The sequence below is a fragment of the Gymnogyps californianus genome, chromosome 6 (assembly GCF_018139145.2).
Source record: "Gymnogyps californianus isolate 813 chromosome 6, ASM1813914v2, whole genome shotgun sequence".
In the NCBI taxonomy this organism is placed as follows: domain Eukaryota; kingdom Metazoa; phylum Chordata; class Aves; order Accipitriformes; family Cathartidae; genus Gymnogyps; species Gymnogyps californianus.
In genome coordinates, this window is record NC_059476.1 from 23,160,423 (window position 1) to 23,181,539 (window position 21,117).

Below are 21,117 nucleotides of genomic sequence, written 5' to 3' on the forward strand. Positions count from 1 at the left end.
CACACGATCCATCTGCCTGATTTCCCAGGCCTCGCTGTATACGGATCATCCCAAAGCTCAAATTTCCGGTAAAACAGCCCAGTTGCCCCTGAAAGCTGCTGTAACGCGCTTCAAAAGCGGGTGAGAGGGATAAACATGTGCCCTGACGTTTTGTCCCATCTTTCTTAATTTCTCCCATTCTTTAGTTTGTTGGTTTTTGGTTTGTTGGTTTTTTTTTTTTTTTGCCCCATCTTTCTCCATCCACGGTCTTGCAACTCCCCTTACACGCAGATTTTAAGGCTGCGATGCGAAATGCGATGCGAAATACGGCTTCTCCCGGCAGCGGATGAGCTGTTCCTCTTCGGCTGCCCCTGACGTGACGATTGTTTCGAGGGAAAATGAATAACAGTAACAGTAATTAGGATAGCAATAAATCTTATTTATTTTTCTTACCTTATTGTTATAATCTGAGCTTTTGCCGCCCAAGTGCGTGCAACCGGGAGAGGGAGCGGGTTCCCCGCCCCCGACGGACCCCGCAGCCCCCCTCTCCCCCCCCCCCCCCCCGGGACGGGGCGCCGCGCGCCCCGTCCCGGGGGGGGGGGGGGGGGGGAAGAGGGGGGGCTGCGGGGTCCGTCGGGGGCGGGGCAGAAGCGCGGGCGCAGACGTGATTGGCTGGCCGTGCCTTGAGTGACAGCGGCGGCGGCCCCCGCCTCCCGCGCTGGCGGCGGGGCTGCTGGCGCCGCGCAGTGCCCGCATCCCGGGCAGCCTTGCCGCCTTCGCCGCCGCTATGGGCCGCGGGGCCGCCCCGCTCCGCCGCTTGCTGCTATCGCTGTTACTTCTACCCGCCGCGGGGACGGGCGGACGGGGAGCCGCCTTAACGGTGGGGGAACCGGAGACGGCGGTGGAGGAGCTGACGGAGTATCGCGACCCTTGCAAAGCCGGTAGGGGAGCGGGCGGGCTGCAACTCCGGGAGAAGTTTGCAAGCACGGCGGTGGCGGACAGGTGTCCCTGCGAAGCGGTCCTCGGTAACCCGGTGGCGTCCGGCGGGACGGACCCTGGGCTCACCTGGTCGCGGTGGGAGCCCCCCGGCTGGGAGCCGCCTCGGCATCCCGCTGCCCTCCCAAACCCCAGCGGGCAACCGGCGAGCTCCCCCGCTGCTCCCCGTCCCGCCGGTGCGGGGGGGTTTCTGGTTGCCCCCCAGCCTGCGCCCCCGCCGCCCCCGTTACCTGCGGGTTGCAGCCCCGGGTAGGAGGCTACGCCTGGGTTTTTTTTTTTTTAAATTATCCCCCGCTCTCCCGATCTCTTTGCTCTCCCACCTGTTATCCGCCCCTCCCACGCGAGATCTCCCCTGCAAAGCCAGGAAAATGCCCAGCGGTGCTTTGCATTTCGGCGTTGGGGTTTTTTTTCCCCCCATATAAGCTTTTTCTGTGCATTTTTGCAGCCCGTTGGCAGCTGTTTCAACTTGTCCCGGGGTCTGTCCGGCCCGAAGTTGCGGTGCGTGCCCCGGAGAGGCAGGAGCACGCCGGCGCTTTGCGGGCTGCCTCTCTGCCTGCGGCTGTAAGCGCTGGCGCAGGGGCTCTCCCGGGGCTCCCCGGCGGGCAGGGAGCCGGTACGACCAGCCCCGGGCACCAGCCGAGCCTCCCGGTGTATCCAGGTACTTTCTAGTTGTCTGCGTGCAAGTTAGCGCATCCTCTCCAGGAAGCCTCCAGCTGCTCCCTCCGTCCCTTTTTCAGAGTTTTTCGTTCCCGTGTTAGGCTGCCCTCAGTTGTTTCTGAGCTCGCTGTAACCTTTTTTAACCGTTTGATTTCTCCAAGAGCTTCTGTCATCCCTAGTATCTTAATTTGAAGGGAATATGAACCCAGGTTTTCTTTTTGGAAACCTGAGTGGTACTCTTGATGTGGCTGTTACTCCTTTTGGTTCCAGCTATCGGCGAACGTTGTGGTCTTGTGAATTGCTTCTCTGCTGGGAAATCGGCAATCGATACCTTGTTAGTCTTGTTCCATTTACAGATAACTTTGTGCAAAGTCCTATTTTCTTAACACTGTAGGAATCAAAAAAAGGAAGGAGTTTCTTTGTGTGTGGTGTTCTTGGTCTTTCTATTGAGTTGGGGCTTTGCCCCCGAATGCTCTCCTAGCTGTTTCTCAGTGTCCCTTGGTGATAGCTTCCCTTGTTATCAGCTCTCTCCTGACTGCTTTTAGGGGACTTGGAGCTCGTCTATGTGAGCAGATACGGCTATGTCAAGGCAACATCTATCAGAGCCCCTCTGTCTTGTGCAGCAAGTTGTTTAACTGGCCTTGTATGCGGGCTCAATTGTGAGTGGTGGAGTTTATTCCAAAATTCAACTCAGTCCTCTTGTCTCCACAGAGTATTTTTTGCACAAAACATTCCCTTGATCAGCAAGTCATTTGTGATTTGATATATGGTTTGGTGGGGGTTTTTAAATTCTTTTTAATCAATATGGGACCCCGTCTACCCAAACATGCTCTGCTGTATTTGTATCTACTTCTAAATGGTAATGAATTCATCTCTCTCTTTCCAGTGAAACTAGTTGTTAGTGATACGGCTATGGTTCAGACCTGGAGAGCTGCAGGTACGGTGACTTGGCCTTCCTGTCTGAAAATGTATTATCCTTGCTTTCTCCTCAAAAGTATGGCTTCAGCTCTGGTGTGCCTCACTTGCACTTGGGACTGTTGGGTACTACTGTCAGGTCAAGTACGTGGAGAATGAGGAACGCTCCTTTAAGGACCACATAGAGAACATTTACTTTAATTGCCTCACCTACATCAGACAGGGCACCTGTGGCAGAAGGGGGGGGGGGGGGGAATTCCCCAACCTGCTATTTACCTGCCTTTGCTGTAAGACCCTTTCTTTCTCCTGCAGTCCTCCCATCTTCCAAGCTCCCTACCTCTCACTTCTGCACGCATACAGAGAAGAGTCTGGACTGCCAAAGGCAGCCTCCCTTCCTTGTACATCCTCACCTCCTCTCCCAGTGGGCAGAAAAACCTCATGTGTGTTATTCCTGTCAATTCAATTCAGTCAGGATCAAGCGCAGAAATGATCTTTATATTCTGATTTCTCAGTGTTTGCCTCTAATACTTTTCCAATGTCTTCTTTCCAATAGAAGGGAAGGAGTGAACAAGACCCCTGGAGGTCACACAGTCCTCTTCTGGAGCCCAGGACCAGGCTGGTGTTTCTGACAGTGCTGGTACACATCTGTCTGTGGTGGAGGCTGCCAGGCAGCCTAGCCCAGCATTGCTTTGGCTTTCCTGTTGTCTGACCTGAGGCTCCAGTACTGCAGTTTAGGTCTGCCTTTCTCACCCAGTCTGTGTGGGTGTGGAGGACAGTACGATGCCTTCTGCTTTGCTGCAGCCTTTTTCACTGGTGAGCACTGTTACCGGCTTTCTCAAGTTTCAGTCGTCTTTTCTGTAGAAGAAAGAGACTCTGGCTCTTTCGGTCTGTCCTGACTGGCTGTGCTTCCTGGCTCTCTGATCCAGTTTCTCTCCATGTGGGCTATAATCAACCTAAAGCGCAGAGCGCTTAGGGAGCAAGACACTCCTTACGTGCCATGTACCTATCTCTGTGCACTGAATGGCTCCAGTTTTTAGTCAGCCCCAAAACTAAGCAAGCAGGACTTGTACCACGTGGACCCATGTTAGACCCTGCCACTCCTCCTCCCCCTGCCTTGCGTTCGCAGCCGTCTTCCTCTTTAGTACTAGACCATCAACAGAGCTAGGCAGGTGTTCACTGCTGCAAACACCATCCAAAGGGTTAGTTCAGCCAAGATTAATGAGTGAAGAGATCTGTTTCTGTGAGACAAGATGAAGACACCTCTAATGGAGTTGTCCCGCCAAGACGGGCTATGTCAGGGCTGTTGTCTAATGCCTATATAGGAAGTCTATTGCACTCTTCCTGATGTGCTATACTGGTGACAAGTCTTCTTAACTTCCTTGGGCCTGAGTTTCTCCACTGGTGGGACAGTGTCAGTGGTTGTCTAGCAGCATGACTGGCGAGAGGGCAATAATTGCAGATCTACAGTGAAAAGGTCAGGTGTCTGGTATGTTTTGCGAGGGAAAGTTTTTGATGGTCTGTGGAAACAGAGCTGGCACTGTGATACTTGTGGTGATGTTTCCGTTGCTACTGTAGGCACAGGCTCCTGTGCACGGTCTTGTGGCTGCAGATTGTATGCAGGCTCTTAGCCCATTGCGAAGACAAACTGCTGCTCCACTTACATGTTTTCCAAAGCTGTTAAAACTGTAGTGCTTTACTTCTTTTTTGCTGCGGGCTCATGGCTGTGACCCAGAGGCCGTGATGGATTTAGATCTGGCAGGTTACGAAGTGAAAGCTTGCCAGTTCCTCACCCCTGCAGCTCATGCCCTGAGGTTGAGTGCAGACTGTCGATGGTTGATCTGCTAGACTGGGAGTGAAAAGCCTGGCGCACGCTCCTCTCTGTTGCATTAGCTAAGGGTGTAATAATCTCCAGCAGCAAGGCAGGATAGACAGCACAGGGCAGTAACCTCCTAAATCACTGCAACTACTGAGCTACTGGTATAAACACGTGCCCAGTTACCGGGGCGCAGCTGATGGGCAATAACTCCACTGCTGCTCAACCTCTTAACTCCAGCCATCCAGGATTTTCTTTTCCTAATCTGTGGCTGCTTTCCTGCCTTTTTGGTAGGGTAGAAAGAGAGGGGAAAATGCCTGAATGGCTGATAAAGGGACAGCTGAGGCAGGGCTGCACCGTTGGTTTGAGTTGCCAGGGGAGGTGACAGTACTGACTCTGCTGGGTGGGTTTTGCTGAGTGTTGCGGCAGGTCACTGGAGCTTTTCAAAGGGAATGGTACAAAGGTTCCTGCCCAGATTTGCTCCATTATAGATGGAAAAATGTCGTAAGCCTGACGTGCTTCAGACAGATCTGCTGCTCAGAGGGTCCAGCTAAGGGTACCCAGGCCAGGGTGCAGGTCTGAGTGAGGCTGCCTGACAGACAGGCAGCAGGAGGAACTATGGATGCCTGGTAAACAAAACAAGCTCATCCTTCTGGGGCTCCTCAGGCAAACTGGAACCAAAGGAATTAAATAGGCTGTAATTTGTTCTGATAGTTATTTTGGTGCAAGCTTATATGAACATTAATTTGAGGTGAAGAGCAGAATCTCTGAGGTTCATAGTGACCTCTGGAGATGGTATAGTCCAACTTAAGTCAGCAAGGGGAGGTGGGAGACGTAAATAGGAAGGAGAGCTGGGCACTGAATAACTTGTCCTGTGGATGTTTACAGGCTCGATGACCCCTTCCCTCCAGCGGCAAGCCTGTGATGAGGCTCCTTTCCACTTGCCAAATCAGCAGGTGAGGAGAAAAAGCTGTGGTTTGGTCTCAGCATCTTGGTTCCTGGGTACTTTGGCTCCGAGTGTGGTGCCTCTTGCCCTTTGTGAGCTGGAGGTGCAGTGTTGCCTCCCAAGGCCTGGCATTTCCCTTGGTAGCTCGTCTTTCAGGGTGGGGTCCATTGAGGGTGTCCTGTGTTGGAGTCCCCTCTTTCTGTGTGCTCTGGCTAGGCAGTTTATTCTTGTGTGACATGTCCTGTCTATAGGCTGACCGAGTCCGGACACGGGCCAACCTGCAAGTCTTGACTCCCAGGCCAAACAGGCGATGCAGTGTTTCTCTGTGCAGGTGTTTGCGTTAGGAGACAGGCAGATCTGCCTGCCTACCCATGTGCTCCTGAGACAGAGGCCAAAAGGGTGTAGGGCTCCTGCTGCCTGTGCATGTCTCAAGTACCCTTCAGGAGGGTTTGCGTTGCTGAGGAGAGCCAGACTGAGGAGGAATTGCGTATAGGTACAAATGAGCCTCGCAAGCAAGTTCAGCTTCTTTCCGTGAGACTTTGATCAGAGACATGGCTTTTGGCTCTGGGCCGTTGCTCGCAGTGCTCCTGAGCAGGCAGGGCCTGGTGTGGGGAGGCTGCGAAACGGGAGCCGGGCTCTGGCAGGGAGATGGCACCTGGAAAGTGAGTTAGTCCCTATGGATTTTGTGGAGTGCTCGGAATGTGAGCTGAGAACGGGAAGAACTGAGGCAAGAGGTGTGAGGGGGCACCATTAGGGAACTGAGCAGTAGTCCCATCTCTCCTGTTCCTTTATCACTAGAAACGTTGTTAGAGAAGCAGTTTGGCAGTGATAGTGCAGCTTTTCCTGCCAAACCACTGCTCCTTCAAGCGTGGATGCTGCTTGCCCAGTCGCAGGATATCGCTGTACATCCCTGTTCCTGCTCCACCTGCTGATTTGATCCACCAGCTTCTAAATGCCCCATGCCAGAGGTCTCACACCCTGAGAGCTGTCCTGAGAGCAGCTCTCATAGAGGGGTATAAATTGTGCTTCGCTGTAGTTATGTTCCTCTTAGCTTTCCCTCTGTATAGGCACAGCGCCTTTGGTTCTGGAGGCAGCGAATTTCGTTTGGGTTGTGGTGCAAACATCTGAAGTCATGTGCAGACATTTCTGTGGGCAGCTGAGGAATTTGCTGTTAGGAACTGAAAGCCTTGAGGGGGTAATCAAATGAGAAAGGGGAGAGAGGATCTGTAAAGTCCGTGTTGCTTGAATATTGCTCGGGTTTTGAGTGGGATGCAGATGCTGTTTTCTCTGTTGGAAGCACAGATCCGTCATGTTATCAGGGCAACTTGAAAGCTCTTTGCAGGCTGCGTGGTGGATCCAGCCCGCTCAGCTCTTGATAAGGGCCTTCCTGCAATCTCACAAATTGTCCTGTTTGGTTTGGCAATGGCGGGAGCACTGGCAGAGCATGTGCCAACCTGCCCTTTGCTTTGGAATCCCAGATTCCTGTGGAGGAATCTCATTTGCATCTTACAGATTTTCCATAAAGCTTTGAAGCCTCTGAGCTGGTGTGGAAAGCCTAAGTAAGCTGCAGTGCAGCTATGGTGAAGGTACCAGTGCCCCCGGCGTGGGGCTCTGAGTTGTAGAAGCTGGTGGTGGGAGCCAAGGGCAGTCAGTATGGTGGCAGCAGTTCTGGGAGCTGAATCCTGGTCTCCTGACATTAGAAGCCATGTGGGCTTCCAGAAAATAAAGTTTCCTTCCTCCTTTCTTTGCCACCAATACTTACATGTGTGCTTTGAGGGAAGAGTCTGGGACGTAACCCAGTCTGTGGATTCCTTGATGCTGATGCAAACATTTATAGAGTAAGGAGAAAGCTCTCGCCAGCAATCATTCCCCTTACGTTTTTTCCCGGGTAGGTTGCAGGAAGGGTTAAATGCTCAAGGAGGAAGTTGACTGAGTCTTTTTGGGTGGTCTGGGAAAGAATGAGAGAACAAACTATTCAGTCTTTAATTTACCTGCTTTGGGGAGGTGACAGCAGTTACAGAACGGAAAACAGGTGGGTGAGGACTATTGGAGACACTGTCTTTATACGCATTCAGTGATGCAGCCGTTTGCTGTTGGGGAGGCTGTATTTTGCAGTGAGGTAGAGCTGCAGCAGAAGCTTCCTCAAAGGGAAGGTTTAAGGTGGCTTTTATTATAATCCTAGTCAAGCACAAGCTAATGGCTGTGGCTTAAAGAAAAAATAGCCACCAACCATTTTCTTGCAGCTGAGATTCCCAGGTAGAGAAGCTGTTGGCCTGGGGAATTTGACAGCAAAACCTTATGATCACTGGGAAAAGAAGCACTTGAGATCTAGGTCTGAAGTCCATCTGACAAAAACATGCTTGATCTTTGACACTTCCTGGAGTGTGTTGGATCTGCTTGTCCTGCATGAGATGTAACACTCGGTGCTATACCTACACCTTGGGATTTAGCAATGGACAGGACAAGGGATGGGCAAATTTAGGATAGGGGGCTTTTTTTTTCCTTAAAGAAGGCTGGTAGGGTGGGGAAGAGGTGCTTGGAGTTGTCATGGATACTTCTCTGCAAAGACCTTGGAGAGCTTTTATTGAACTTTGTAGTCTGGGTGCAGTTCACAGGTGTATGCCCTTGACCATAGCCTGTGCAGGTTTGATCAATGAAGACTGCTCGTTCCTCAGGTGTTCTGTGGCATAAGATTAGTAAGTCACAGAGCCCCAGACAAAGGCATTTAGAAACTGTGCTGCAAGTCTTCCAGGCTTCAAAAGTCCACAAAGCTGAGGATTTTGGTTTGAGGCACTTTCCACTCGTATAATTATATTCTACCTTTGCAGTTGTGCTTGGAGTTTTTATTCTCTTCCTGTCCTAACCTCCTGTGTAGTGTGCCTATGCCTTGCTGGATGGCTAATGCAAGAACTAGCTGCATTTTACTGGTAAGCCACCTCTTTCTCGCTGCTAAAACCATGCCCGTGGGTGTCTCCCAGGTGAGCGGCTGCTGCCCCAGTCTGGGGAAGAGCTGTGTGACTACAAATACCCGCTGCAGCGTGTTCAGGCTCACACATTTGTACTTGGGAAATTGCAGGTGCGTGTGCCTGACACACTGGATTTTCTAGCCTCCTTTTTCTAATACGTCCATTTCCTTTTTTTTTTTCCCACATTGCCTTTGCTGCAGAGACCCTTGTGCTCTCTGCCTGCTTCCTTCTGTGTTTCCTACAGATCTGTTTCGGATGTTTCCCCCTTTCCCTTTTCCTGAAGCTCTCTCCAGTCCCTGCCTGGAGGATTGCTCAAATCCTTCTCTGCATTCTGCCTCAGGTGTTCTGCGATGCTTTCTCCCCCAGGCTGTGGGGCACCCCATCTCCTCTCCTGCCCCAGCAGTAACTCATGCTCTTCCCCCCAGTGGTCGGTAGGTTCTTCCATCCTCGCTCACCTAACAGCAGCCCTGTGCTATGGTGTGCATTTACCTGCTGAGTTGCGCTTGATGAACAAGTTCTGCGCAACAGGCTGTTTGCTGTAAATAGGTGGGCTGCTGTCCCAATCTCCCCTTTCCTTCGAGAAACAAGAGGGAAATGGTGGGGCCGGCTTCTGTGAATCAGAGTCCAGAGCTGTCTGTGCCAAGGAGATGGTGCTGGGACTGGGGAGAACGCTGACCTGACGGGGAGGTCTGTATGCTCTTTTTGGAGACGGGCAGCCTTGGAAGGAAGAAGGCACCTGACACTGAACGACCTGGTTGTCCTGGATCACGAGTATTGCAGGTACGAACCTGCAACAAAACTGTTGTCAACTAGTGCTGAAATGTGCTTTCACTGCTCAGAAGCGATGGATGATTGAGCAGAAACTGGCGGTTGTTTCGATTCAGCTACTAGGTCTTCTGGTTTTTGGTTTTTGTTTTTCTTTTTTCTCCTCCTTTGTTGTAGCTGAGCTCCCAGAAATGCTCATCTCCAAGGGCGCCTGTAATGTTCAGATCCACTCTAGCGCTTCCTGAACAGGAAGGTTCCCTGTCAATAGAAACTGCTTAAATGTGCAAGGAAGCCCTTGATTAAAGAACTCTCAGTGATCGATTGCTCTTTCTTGGCCAGTTTATGTCAGCCAAGCTTGGAACGGAGAGAAATGTTTAACTGCGTGTTGAGAAGGAAGCCCACGCGAAACCCCAGCCACTGGTAAATCACCCTCTGGTTGGACTGATACAAATTGTCAGAGACCCGCAGCTGCTGCCGGTCCATGAATCAGCTCAGCTTTAGACCCGAACGGAAATTTACATCCTCTCAAGTCATTTTGTATTCGTGCAGATGTCAGCACCCAAGCAAAAAGCATCTGTTTAACCTCCCAATCCACAAACCCCAAAGCTGTTTGCAGAGCAAACCGTACCACGGTTTTGTAAGACAGAAGTTCAAGTCTGCTGAGCATTTTATCTCCTCCTGTTGAGAGTTAGTGTTGGAGTACGGTTGAGTCCCTCTGTCTCCTTATTACAAGCTGGTTGATATGGTCCTGGAGGGTGCTGAGAATTGCCTTTCTCCACTTCCCATGTCAGAGCTGTGGGTGTTGCCAGTCTCCCACTCCTCATCAGTGCGACTTTGAACTTATATAGCATTGCCTCATCAGCAGCATTTTCATTTACTCAGAACTTTGGCAAAATTAGCTGTTTTGGTTGGTATTTTGCATGCTGAATTTCAGGCGAGACCTGCTGGGGGTTGTTCATTCGTTTCAGAGAGCAGAGTTTGGAGGAGAGAGATTTATTTACAAACTGTGCCCTGCCTCCTGCTAGCAGAGGCTGTACCTGACAGAAGGGCCCGTCCCTGCTCCAGGAGCAGACGTCTGTTGTGGAAGTAGAGGACTGTCCACACTGATGTGTGTGTTGGCAGGATGCTGTGTGATGAACGTATTGGTTCAGTAAGGCATTGGTTTTGCTTTAAAATTCCCCAGATATAAAAATACTTAAATGCACTGGACTTGCAAAGTCAAAACTCCCTCTTGCAGAAATGCCAGCATTAGGTCTACTTTGGAGCTTGTGATGTCGCTCCTTGGGCATGAAGGTAGACTCAAATGATGTGACATGGAACTCTGTCTTGAACACCTATCCTGTGCAACGAGTCTACTCTGAGACTGCATCAAATACGGGTAACAAAGGGGACTTTTGGCTGCGTTATCCATGTCTCTGTTGCAGAAGTTCGGCAGTGGGTAGCAAACGAGGCAACTGCTGCAGGAGAAGCTTGGACAGCTGCATGGCAGAGGTGTTTGAGCTGTACTGGAGTCAAGAGGCCCCAGACTGAGAAACAGCAGTTGGTAAATGATTCTGGCAGGCAGTGGGGCAACCTAATATAGTGACCTACAAGTTAGGTGGCCTTTAAAAGGATGGAAATCATGCACCTGCATTTCCCTTACTGAGTATCTTGAGCCCAAGTAGAGCTATTCCTTGAGGGGCCTATTGTCAGTAGCTCAAGCTAGATGTGGGCAGGGGAGTGATAAAACAACAAGGGTGCGCACTTCTTTTATGGAGCCTGTCAGTAGGGCTCCAGTCAGAAGAAACTGCAGTTCAAAGTTATATGCACCTGGCTTTGGATGTGTTTGATTCTCCAGAGGTCTAGTTCAGGCTTCTATGGCCGCTGGATCTTGTACCCTGCCATTGTCCAGACGCTCCTCTGTTGGTTTCTCTGCTGCCTGTGCGTTCCCGACAAGAGTGAGGCACAGCTCTTTACCTAAAGGTGAGTTTTGAGAAGTTTTGGCCGCTGGGCCAAGGGGTTTCTGAGTTATTTGCACAGTGTGACTTCTGGTGCAGTCTGGTTTCTGTGATTCTATTGCAGTTACTCAGATTAGAGACCCATAGACCATTTTGTTTTGTCCGTGCTGGCACTGCTGACCGGGGAAGGCAGAGATGCTCTGATTCTTGAGGCTGACCCTTCGGGGGGCTGGGGTGGCCTGTTGGGCTGGTTTTGCCCTGGAAGAGAAGCCTGTTATTTGCTGTGCTGTTGATGTTGGAAGTGTATTTTGCTCAATGATGCTCTGAGCTGCAGCTGGCCTGTGTATCAAGCTGCTGATGTGTTGTGCAGTTGACCACTGCCTGGATTTAATCTCTAACCTTTGATTGTTCTTGAAAGCATGTTCTAGGGGTTGCATTCCCACCCACATTGCTCCTGTGACCCCTTCCATTTCCTGGGTGTCTAAGTACAGAACAGAAAAGATTCATTAACCTGGCAAGTAACCTCTTTTTATGGGGGAAGTGATTTTCCGTCACGCTCTGTTAGATCCTATTGATTTCTGTTTTTCCCCTCTTTGGCCTCTTCTGCCATATATTCTCTTCTTTGTCATGCTTCAGTAGGAAGGTGATATGTGATATGCTGGCGTTTTTTTTGCTGTTTCCTGGGCAGAGAGCTGGGATCTCCTGAGGCCATTGCTCGAGAGCCCAAGTCTCTGCCTTTTCTTGGAAAGCTTTGTTGTCAAGGTAAACTGCTGGTTAGTAATAGGATGTTGACATGAGGAGTAACACCTCCTGGCTGCCCTCTTTTTTCTTGACATTGAGAAGAGCATTTTCTGTCCTTTTGCCCTCTTTGCCCATTGTACAATCCCTCATCTCCTGGCAGAGGTGTGACACGTTTGCCATGGGGTTTGCAAGCATGCGTGAAATGGAGACCCTCAAACCATCAAGTGTGCCTGCTCTTTCTGTTCTCCTGGGTGGTGTCAGCGGCTGAGTCCTGATGCTTTTGCACTGCCTGGGTATTTCATAGCTACGCCTCTGCTTGGTGTGAAATGGAAGGAGCTGCCAGGTTTGGGCTGTCCCACTGGCTCATCATAATGGAGGCAGATTGTGGCAAGTGTAAGGGGAAGAGGCGTGTCCTTGGAGCTGGGTGGGAGGGCATGGGGGTGTCCCCTGTTTCAGGAGAAACAGGACATTCTGTGCAAAATTCCACACTGGGAATGGGGAAAATGTTTTCTTCCCAACGAGTTCCCCTCCTCGTGTGCACATTTGTGTATTCCTCTCTCTGGACAGTCATCTTTATGCTAATGCAGCTATTGCAAAGATAAAATATTACAAAGGTAAATGCTAAATACATGCTCTCTGAGCAGGATACCTCAGTTTTGAGAAGGCTGTTGCTGTTTACTAATGTATTTGATTTTTAGACAGAGCCTTTCTGTGATTCAAGGCAGCTATTTCACTAGTTGGAGAAATAGTTTTCCTTCCAAAAGTACGCTTTCACCTTTTGTATTAATTTCTCAACTTTCATGGTTCTTGCTAAATTCCTCTTCTTTACGTATGAATATTTTATGGTAGTCCTGTGTAGAAGTACTGCAATTGAAGCGTCAAAGACTTAAAATCTAAGGGAGCATTGTTGTTTCTTTTACACTTTTGTATTGTTAAAGGAAGCCATATTCTGAAGAAACGGTTGGCCTTTGCACTGCCTGTCCTATTGCTGCTCGGGTTCAGCTGATCAGAATGAGGACCTCTGCCCAAAAGGAGAAATAAAGCTCGCTGTGGCAAGGTTTGTCATCTAGGTTGTCCTAAAGGAAGATGCATGAAGAACAGATCCTATTAATTTACAAATTTTAGGCTGCACTTTCCCTAAAATGGGCAATTAAACCCTGAGGGGTCAGTGAAGGGGTACGAGCTCTGTTTGTTGACCAAGCAGACTGATCCACAGTGATGTGGAGAGCTGTGCTCCCAGCTCTCAGCAAAACAGGGCCTGGCTGTTTGGTGCCAGGCTGCTTGAAGGCTTGCTTTCATGGTTCACTACATTATGTGGGAGAAGGGGGGGAAAAGCTAATGGGAGGTTTTTGTATGGTGGGTGGAATACACCAGGAAACTCCTGAAGACCTTACCGGATCATAGTCTTCGCTTTTAGTTGTGAGCGGACGTGGGGAAACAAACCAACAGGCTCAAGAGTCTTAAAATGCATTTGATTCAGCATTTAAAGTTGTTTTGCTCATAATGGCTTTCAAGGCTTTGAACCTTCAGTTTCTATATTGTTTTTTTTAAAAAAAGTTTCCTCATGTCCTTCATTAACCCCCAAGACTCATAACATACCTTGAAAGGGGGAACAGTAATCTGTACATGTTAATACAAGTTGGAATAGAGACGTTGGAAGGTCTCGTAGCAAAACTGGGAAAGCTGGCAATGTTGCTATTAGCAGAAGGCGGCGCCGTCAAAGGAGCAACTGCATGTGGGGCTGGCTAGGGAGGCTTAGGACTCTTTAAAGTATGCTGTGGAAGGACGTTTAGCTATCCAGTGTGAATGCAGGGCTGGAGCTTGGTGACGTCTCCCTGCAGGACTGTTTTCAGAATGCCAAAGTGCCCTTCAGTCAATATGAAGGCTCAAGGGATTGTGTTTAGGGGCGTGCAGGTCTTCCTTCCCATGTAAGGAGTAGACCTCTCCTCAGCTCCATGGTGCTGCTGTGTGATGCAGGCAGCTGCTGCTTCCTCGAGGGCTGGCCTGAGGATGCTGTTGTCCTCTGGAGAGAGAAACTCTGGAATGAGCCATGTCCTGGAGGGACTGGAGGTGAGGGATGGGGTTGTGTTGCACGTGGTGCCTCTTCTCTCCTTCTGCTGGTGGTGAGGCAGTGAGGGCGATGGATACACCAGAAGTCCTGTGCATCCTGGGGCTCTTGTTACTCATTATCAAAAACCTGCCAGCAACCTCCATTACACTGTCACAAGCCAAGGTCCTGGCGTTGTCTCCATCCCCCTGCCTTGCCCTGAATTTTGCTAACATGCATGAATGCAGAGTCCTGAAATTCAGGTTCATGGTTCTAAAGTTCATGGTCTTGAGAATAAACAAAAAACTATTGTGGTGGCTGAGAGCTGGGTACCCCATTAACCCAGAATCATGAATATTTATCATGCTGGATTACAAAAGAACATAGAGACTATATTGTATTTCCTATAACTTTATTTCCATGGCATCTTTTCTTGGCGGGTCACTTTAATGTAAGCTTTGCTTATTTAGTTGCACACTTTAAGCCGATTAACTTTTTACTAATAAAATGTGTGTTGACTCCCTTTGTCCCAGCTCCTGTTTGTTTGTACCCACACTCCTGTGACAAAGAGTCACAGAGAACTGCTTTAAGCTCCGGCTAAATCCCCCTGCTGGAAGCTTTGAACGAGCTGAATGTGTCTGGGGGTGATTTCAGCCTTGCATTTTCTCTCTTGCCCTCTCGCTGCCTGGAAGTTGGGCCCTGCAAAGCAAGCTCTTCTGAACACCCCCTCCGTTTCTGAAACCGTTTGTGGTGCTTTGGGGTTTGGCAGGAACGATCCAGCTTGTTATTGCTGCTGAGCTGGGTCAGAATAAAACTACAAGTGGGGGGAATTGGGGAAGGTTTCCAGCCACGAAGACTGATCTGTGGGCTCTGCATGTTCAGTAGTTTCCCAGCTGGTAACCACATTATTCCTTCTCTGCTTACATACCTTGCCCTGTCATTCAATGCCCAACACACTGCATGTTTTACTGTGAGTTCTCTCTAGGAACATCCCAGAGAGATGATTATATCCTGCTGTTGTATTAAAGGCCCTCTATAACAATTCTCTTTTTCCACCAACGGCAGTTCAGACCAGAATTTTAAAGTTAGTTGGGAGCCTAAAGGCATGGATAAGCACTTGGAAAATACTTCCTAAAGGCCTTTTATAAATCTATTCCTTTGTATTTGGAGCTTTGCTAAAGCTAAAATGATCCCTTAGAAATGTACTGTTAATACTAAAGAATGGCTGATCTGCCTTAAAACAAACTCAGTAGCCTGTTTCCATCGGGCCAGCAGCAAATGCCAAGGGAGGTATAGAAAAGCAGGGTAAAATAGAGTGATATGTCCAAAAAGTTTCCCTGACTGTAGTAGACTCCACAATCCCTGAGCCAGAGATGGTTCATTGTCTTTAATGATCTTGGATAGCTTTGTCTTCCATCTGCTTTCTTTTTGAACCTGCATAAGCTTTTAGCATCCATAGCCTCCTGGAATGAGAAGTGCCAGAGCTTAACTGCAGCATCCCTTTACTCTTTTCTCGTCCACTTGTGAGTCAGTGCATCAGGTGTTGCAGAGGTTTAGTTAGTGTTGCCTACCAGTTTCCATTCTTGTCTCCTTTTAGACCAAAGCTTCCCATGTGTTGTCTCTGTCTTGGGGAGATTCAGAGGAACGCAGCTGTTTTTAGTAGCAGAAAATATTCATCCTTTGCTGTTGCAAGAAAATCCTTTCTTTAAGAACTCTGAGATCACACTGAATGGGGAAAAGGAGGGGAAATGTTGAGGGCAGTAGCAACCATGCTCCACACCTCGTGCAAATTGCTTCGTGCTTCTCTGCAGCACCTTTTGCAGGTGAGTATTGGACCACTCAGGTTTGAGGGATGATTTTGAATGTGCCCATTAATTTACTTGCAGTGGAGAGGGGATGACCAGAGGAGGTGCATGCCATTGCTCTGCCATCGCCTGTCCTCTCTGGAGAAGTGTCTAACAAATTGTGGTGGGAGGTGATGGAAGGAAGGACAGTGTAGGAAGGGGATGTACTCACATCTGGGCATGTTCTAGTACTGGAAGTTTGAAACTCCTGTTACTTTGTTAGAGTTTTTGGTGAGGTTTTGTGGCTGAAGGCATGGTTTCAGAAAGCACCTTGTGTTTGTGATGGCCTTGGTTTCAGGGAAGGACATTGTGCCTTTACTACTGGACCCCTGAGAGAGATGATAAACAAGTTGTTCTTTACCCAGTCTCAGCTAAGCATTTGGCTGCTGTGATATGGTAGTATGGTGGACATAGACGGGTAGCTCTGTGTTGTGGCCTCTACAGGTGGCTGCTGGTGGTGTTCATCACATGGACAGTCAGTGGGTGAACGAGTGAGGTTAAGAAGAATAAAAAAGAGACTCTTCGTACAGTCAGTAGCAGATCTCTAGTAGTGCTCAGTCAGCTGTGTTGGACGGGGCGGAGAAATCGAGATGTGTGAGAATAAATACGCATCCTCTCTCAGCGTCAACAGAAGGAAATATGAAGGCAGTGCTGTGGGTGAGTTGGTTCTGTGGCTTGCCCTGAACCCAGAGCATGCCAGTCCAGAGCAAAGCTTTGATTATATGAGCTTATAACTGGCTTTCCGCTAGTTTGGGATTCTGCTTAGGAGCTAGGGGAAATTAGGGAAGAGCAGCTTTAAAGAGCAATTGATAGGAGCACTTCCTAGCTTGTGAAAGTTCACAACCTGTCCTCATTCTGATGGCACCTGGAAAGCATGCAGTGGCAGTGCGCCTCCTTTGGGTAGCTTATACACAGTATTCTCTGCTGATGGCAGAAGCATGTGTATTTAGTACAGTGCATTGGTTTTTCTCTTGGGAGAATATTTTGGGTTTTATTTATCGCTTCTAGATCTGTGAAGTTCCTTGGGTTGTCTTCCCCAAACTTCCCGATGGCTGTTTGCCCTGTATCTAGGACTAGTGGAGCAGATGAAGTTTCACATGAATCATGATTGATTTCAACATCTAGTGTGTGGATGTAAAAGGGCCTACTAGTGATAAGCCCGGAGAAATACATTGATGTGTTCCCCCTTTCGCTTGCTCTCTTACCCATTGTGCCACCTTCTATCACTGATCTTGTAACCTTTCCTGTGCAGTCAGACCTGGTGAGGAGACAAAACCAGCCTTAGCATGTGATGCCATCATCAGCCGTGGAAATACTGGTTCCCCATCCGATGATACTCAGTTCCTGTGTGACAGCTGTGCCATGTGCTGCAGCAGGGACACCTTTGATGTGAAAGGACACCGCAAACTATATTTACCCTGCCTAACCACCATTAAATACAAACAAAGTATAAACCTCTGTGCTGGATGCAAGCTTTTTCTTTGCGGTGCTGACAGCATCTTTTTGTTGCAGCAGTTCCTGCTAGGGACACAAAAAATTTAAGGATCTTGGTGCTCTCAATTTCCTCCTGGCCAAGTAAAATAAAAATTGGGTTGACAGGTTTACATCATTCCTCTGTCAGCACTGTAGTTCAACAGTCTCCATCGCATCGACATATCTCAGGAGTGGTGTGTATACTGCATCACTGTTGAGTGTAGAGTATTTGAATGTGTCTGATGAAGACTGATGCAGGGTAGTAATGTCCAGGTAAATGAATGAAACATGGACATGAGCCTACTTGTATAGTTGAGTGTGGAGAAGCAATTGTCGTGTGTTGGTTGCTTTATTTAAGGAATGGTATATTGGGAACTGAGTTATGTTTTCTGGACTGCCTTAAATATTACATTTCTAAACTTCCTCAGACTTCTAGACCCTGGTAATACCCCTTTTTACCAGTGGATTTGCCTGCTCTCAGCTCTTCAGCGTCTGATGGTGAGGGAGCTCTGTCCTCTTTTGCAGGTGCATGAAAAGTGGATGAAGGTTTGCTCCCCACTATACTGCAAGTCTATGCAAAATCTGGAGGGGAATCAGAAGAGTACAGCTTGAAGACCTCCATGCTAGGCAATGCTGCTTCATGGTGGTTTTAATCTTGTGCAAGGTTAATATTAAAGTATGGGTGTGTACCATGCAGGGAAGAGCTGGCATTTGGTGGGTTAAAAGCTGTGGTGTTGATGTGGCTGCAGAGGGATAACTGACAGGAGGGGGAGCAGATCTGCTGCTGCTGGCTGCTGGGTTGTTACAATAGCTCAATAGCTGGAAACTCTTTTTTGATGGGGGCAGCCCTTCTGGAAAGTGCTTGCATTTAGCTTTCCGCTGATCTAGAGCTGGCACGGGAGTCCTGCTCCCTGAGAGGGCGAGCCGGGGACAGATCTCCCTGCTCATCCTTTCTGCTAATGGTGGGAGAGAAAGGGGTTTGCTACAGCTCCCTCAGGCTCTCCTGCTGAGCTAATCCCCTGTCCATGGCATCTTCTGGAGGAGCAGGAGGTGTTGAAAACCAGCAGCCACTGGAGCAAATGCCTGAGCACTGAGTCCTCTTTCTGACCCAGCACAAGTATCCTTCTGCAATAAATGAGCCGCTTCCCATTTTTGGTACCTTCCTTTTTTCCAGCGGGGCTGGTGACCCTGCCTCCTGCCAGTGCCCAGGGGTGTTCATGACAAGGCCTGGCTTAAGGCTGTGGGAAGCTGGAAGTAGTTTCTAGTTTGCAGTTCTTTGGGCTGGAGTTTTTCCTGACATTGGTCTGCCTGGGCCTGGGAAGTATTTTCAGAGCCTGAGCCAAAAAAGGGCTTTGCCGCCTGAGAGCGAGGCTAACGCAGGGAGACCTTACTGGCACTGTTAAATCCTGGCAACTGCCTCAAAGCAGCTCTGTCCCCTCTCCCCTTTGCTCCCTGCTTTTGTCAAACCGCAACCTCCCACTTCAAAGACAGGCACGCTCCTGACACAAGACTGCTTGCTATCCAGAGGGCACAAACAGCTTGTCAGGGGAAGAAGTTGTCTTCATTCCCCATGTAAAGACATTTTATTAAGGCTGGGAAATGTGAAAATTGAAGTTTGCTTTTGCACCTTCAGTCCAGCCCTGCTTATGCGTTGCGATAGTCGCTAATTACACGATTGCATGATGCTGCTCCTGGAATGGATCCAGCTGTGGAGTGAAGGGGACTGATGATGACAGGGATCCTTTCTCTTCTCTTGCAGAGCCAGGGAGGTGCACACTGAGCAAGGATGAAAAAAGCCTCTGTCTTTTAGACAACTGAGTGGCACCATGGCAGAGTGTGTGCCAATGCTCTGCATCAGTGTTCCTACCTGGTCTTCAGTGAGCTGTGGCACCAGTTTTTCCAAGGCTCCTTGCTACCTTTGTGCTTTTCTGGGTGTTTGACATGGGAGCGTATAGATCACTTGCAAAAGTGCCAAGTACTTGCTGCCGCAAAGGAGGGAGCAGAGCTCTGACACAGACAGGACTAGGCTAATGCACAGGGTGCAGCTGGGGTGTTTCAGAGACGGATGGCCAGCAGAAGCGGTTATGGTGTATATTTATATGGTTGTATATTTAATGTAACCTTGTGAATGTTTGTGAAGGCCTGGGATGAGTTACTCTGGGTGATGCTTTGTTTTCAGGACAAAGCTGGAAAGGGAGGGTTGGACATACTGAAGTAGAAGACCATCCACTGCCTAAGGAGGGCTGAGCAGCTGCTCTCTAAGCCAGCCATGTCCACTGACGCTGCAGTCGTGGCCACTTTATTCTGGCTCAAGTCTGGGCTGCTGCTGAGGAAGACAGTCTTCCCTCCCATCTTCCTTCTCCCAGTATCGGTGAGCCGTGGGAACTGAGCACAAAGAGGGACTGATCTGGTTGAGAACAAACTGGTTTTTACTGAGTTGGTAAAAGCAAGTTGGTTTTCACTGTGTTGCTTCCCAGTCCTGTGAATGCTTGTGGTAGCACAGGAGAGGCCATAGGAACAAGTGACTGGGAAGGAGGAAGGGGAGAAAAGAGATAAACCCAGCTGCCTCTGGGAGTGTACACCAACAATTCTTCTGCAAGCTGCATGCACAGTGAGATGACATTTCTGTTGCGCATGTGCTTGTCTCATTGTGCTCACTTGTCTGGAGAGTCATAGCTGTAGTTAATCTTCACTGAATGACCCTCCAGTTTCTATGAAGTTGTAGGAGATTTTATGTATTAGTGATCAAATGTGAATGGAAAGCACTAAGAATGAGTTAGCAGTTTATGGAGGTGTGGAAGGTAGACCATATTTGCATATGCATGAAGCATAAGCATTGTTGAATGTCGTCATCTGCTGGATGCTTTAAGCCAGTCTTGCTGCGTGAGAGGACAGAGCTCAGTTAGGCTGGCCTCTCTGTCTGGCCTTCCCTAGGAGGTGAAGGATTAATGATGCCTCCTTCAAATTACTTAACACTATAGTTTTATGCTGGCTCTTCACATCTGCTGTGATGTGATACAATGCTGAATGCCATGAAGGGCCTTTAAATGGCAAACAGCTTCCACCTGAGATCCTCCTGACTTCAGAGCCTTCGATTCCAGTCTGGAGCTGGGTCTACTAGCAATTATATTTTGTACGAATTCCACCAGCATGCCTTTGGAGATGGCAGTGTGCTGATTTTCCTTCTGTACCCAATCTCTAGTGTACTGATTTCTGTTCCTGAGAAGACTTGTGTGTTCTGCAGTGATATCCCCAAAAGCTACATCTTACCGTGAAGAGACAGACTGCGATGGAGAGCCTGGATATGTTCCTAGCACTCTCTGAGGGCAGCCTTCTGTTACTGTAGCCTCATACTTGCATGTGCTCTAGGCTTCCTGCAGAGTTCAGGGCATGAAATAACTCCTGTAATTTGGACCCATGGGAAGAGGCTGAACTGGAGAGGACCCTGCACTAACAGTGGAGGAAGCAGAGGTGGCTGCCGTTAGCATGCTGAATCGCACAGCATTTTCATTCATTCCAGCTGTTTAACAGGATTACATGAGGAGTGGCTTCTGCCTGCGGGCAGTTAGTGCCTATGGAAATGTGCAGCTGTCTGGATCAGTTACGTGCAAATCCGATGCCTCCCCTTTATGCGTAGGAATTTATGAATGACGGAAACCGTGTGAATCAATTGCATGAGTGATTTTTCATGTGCTTCACCCTGCGTCAGATTCGAGGGGGACTTTCAGTTAACTGTGTCTGTGGTCCCCGACAGCTTCCCCAAAGAGGGAGGAGATGCTTCGGGATGGCCACTAGGTGTAGGAGTAGGACAGCTTTGGTGGAAGTGAATCCCCTTGCCTTGGGCAATGGGAGACAGCCCAGTGTGCAAGTGAGCCTGGCGCGGCATGCTCTCATCTTTTGCTTGGTCCGACTGCCCTTTCTGCAGCATGACTGCCTTGTGAAGTGGCAAGGACTTGTAACCCTTCAGCCTCAAGAGAGGGAAGGTAACTCCAGCACCTTGGTGCTGGCCGGCAGCAGATGGTCTACCTAATGGTGGAG

General features: G+C 49.2%; 1 protein-coding gene across 1 annotated transcript in view; it reads left to right on the forward strand.

Moving 5' to 3' along the window:
• Positions 1–766: 766 nt before the first annotated feature.
• TLL2 (tolloid like 2) overlaps positions 767–21,117 on the forward strand; it is a 99,794-nt gene continuing 79,443 nt past the window's right edge. The window contains exon 1 of the mRNA XM_050898751.1: positions 767–920. Coding sequence (XP_050754708.1) covers positions 767–920 — 154 coding nt within the window. The remainder of the gene's footprint in view (positions 921–21,117) is intronic.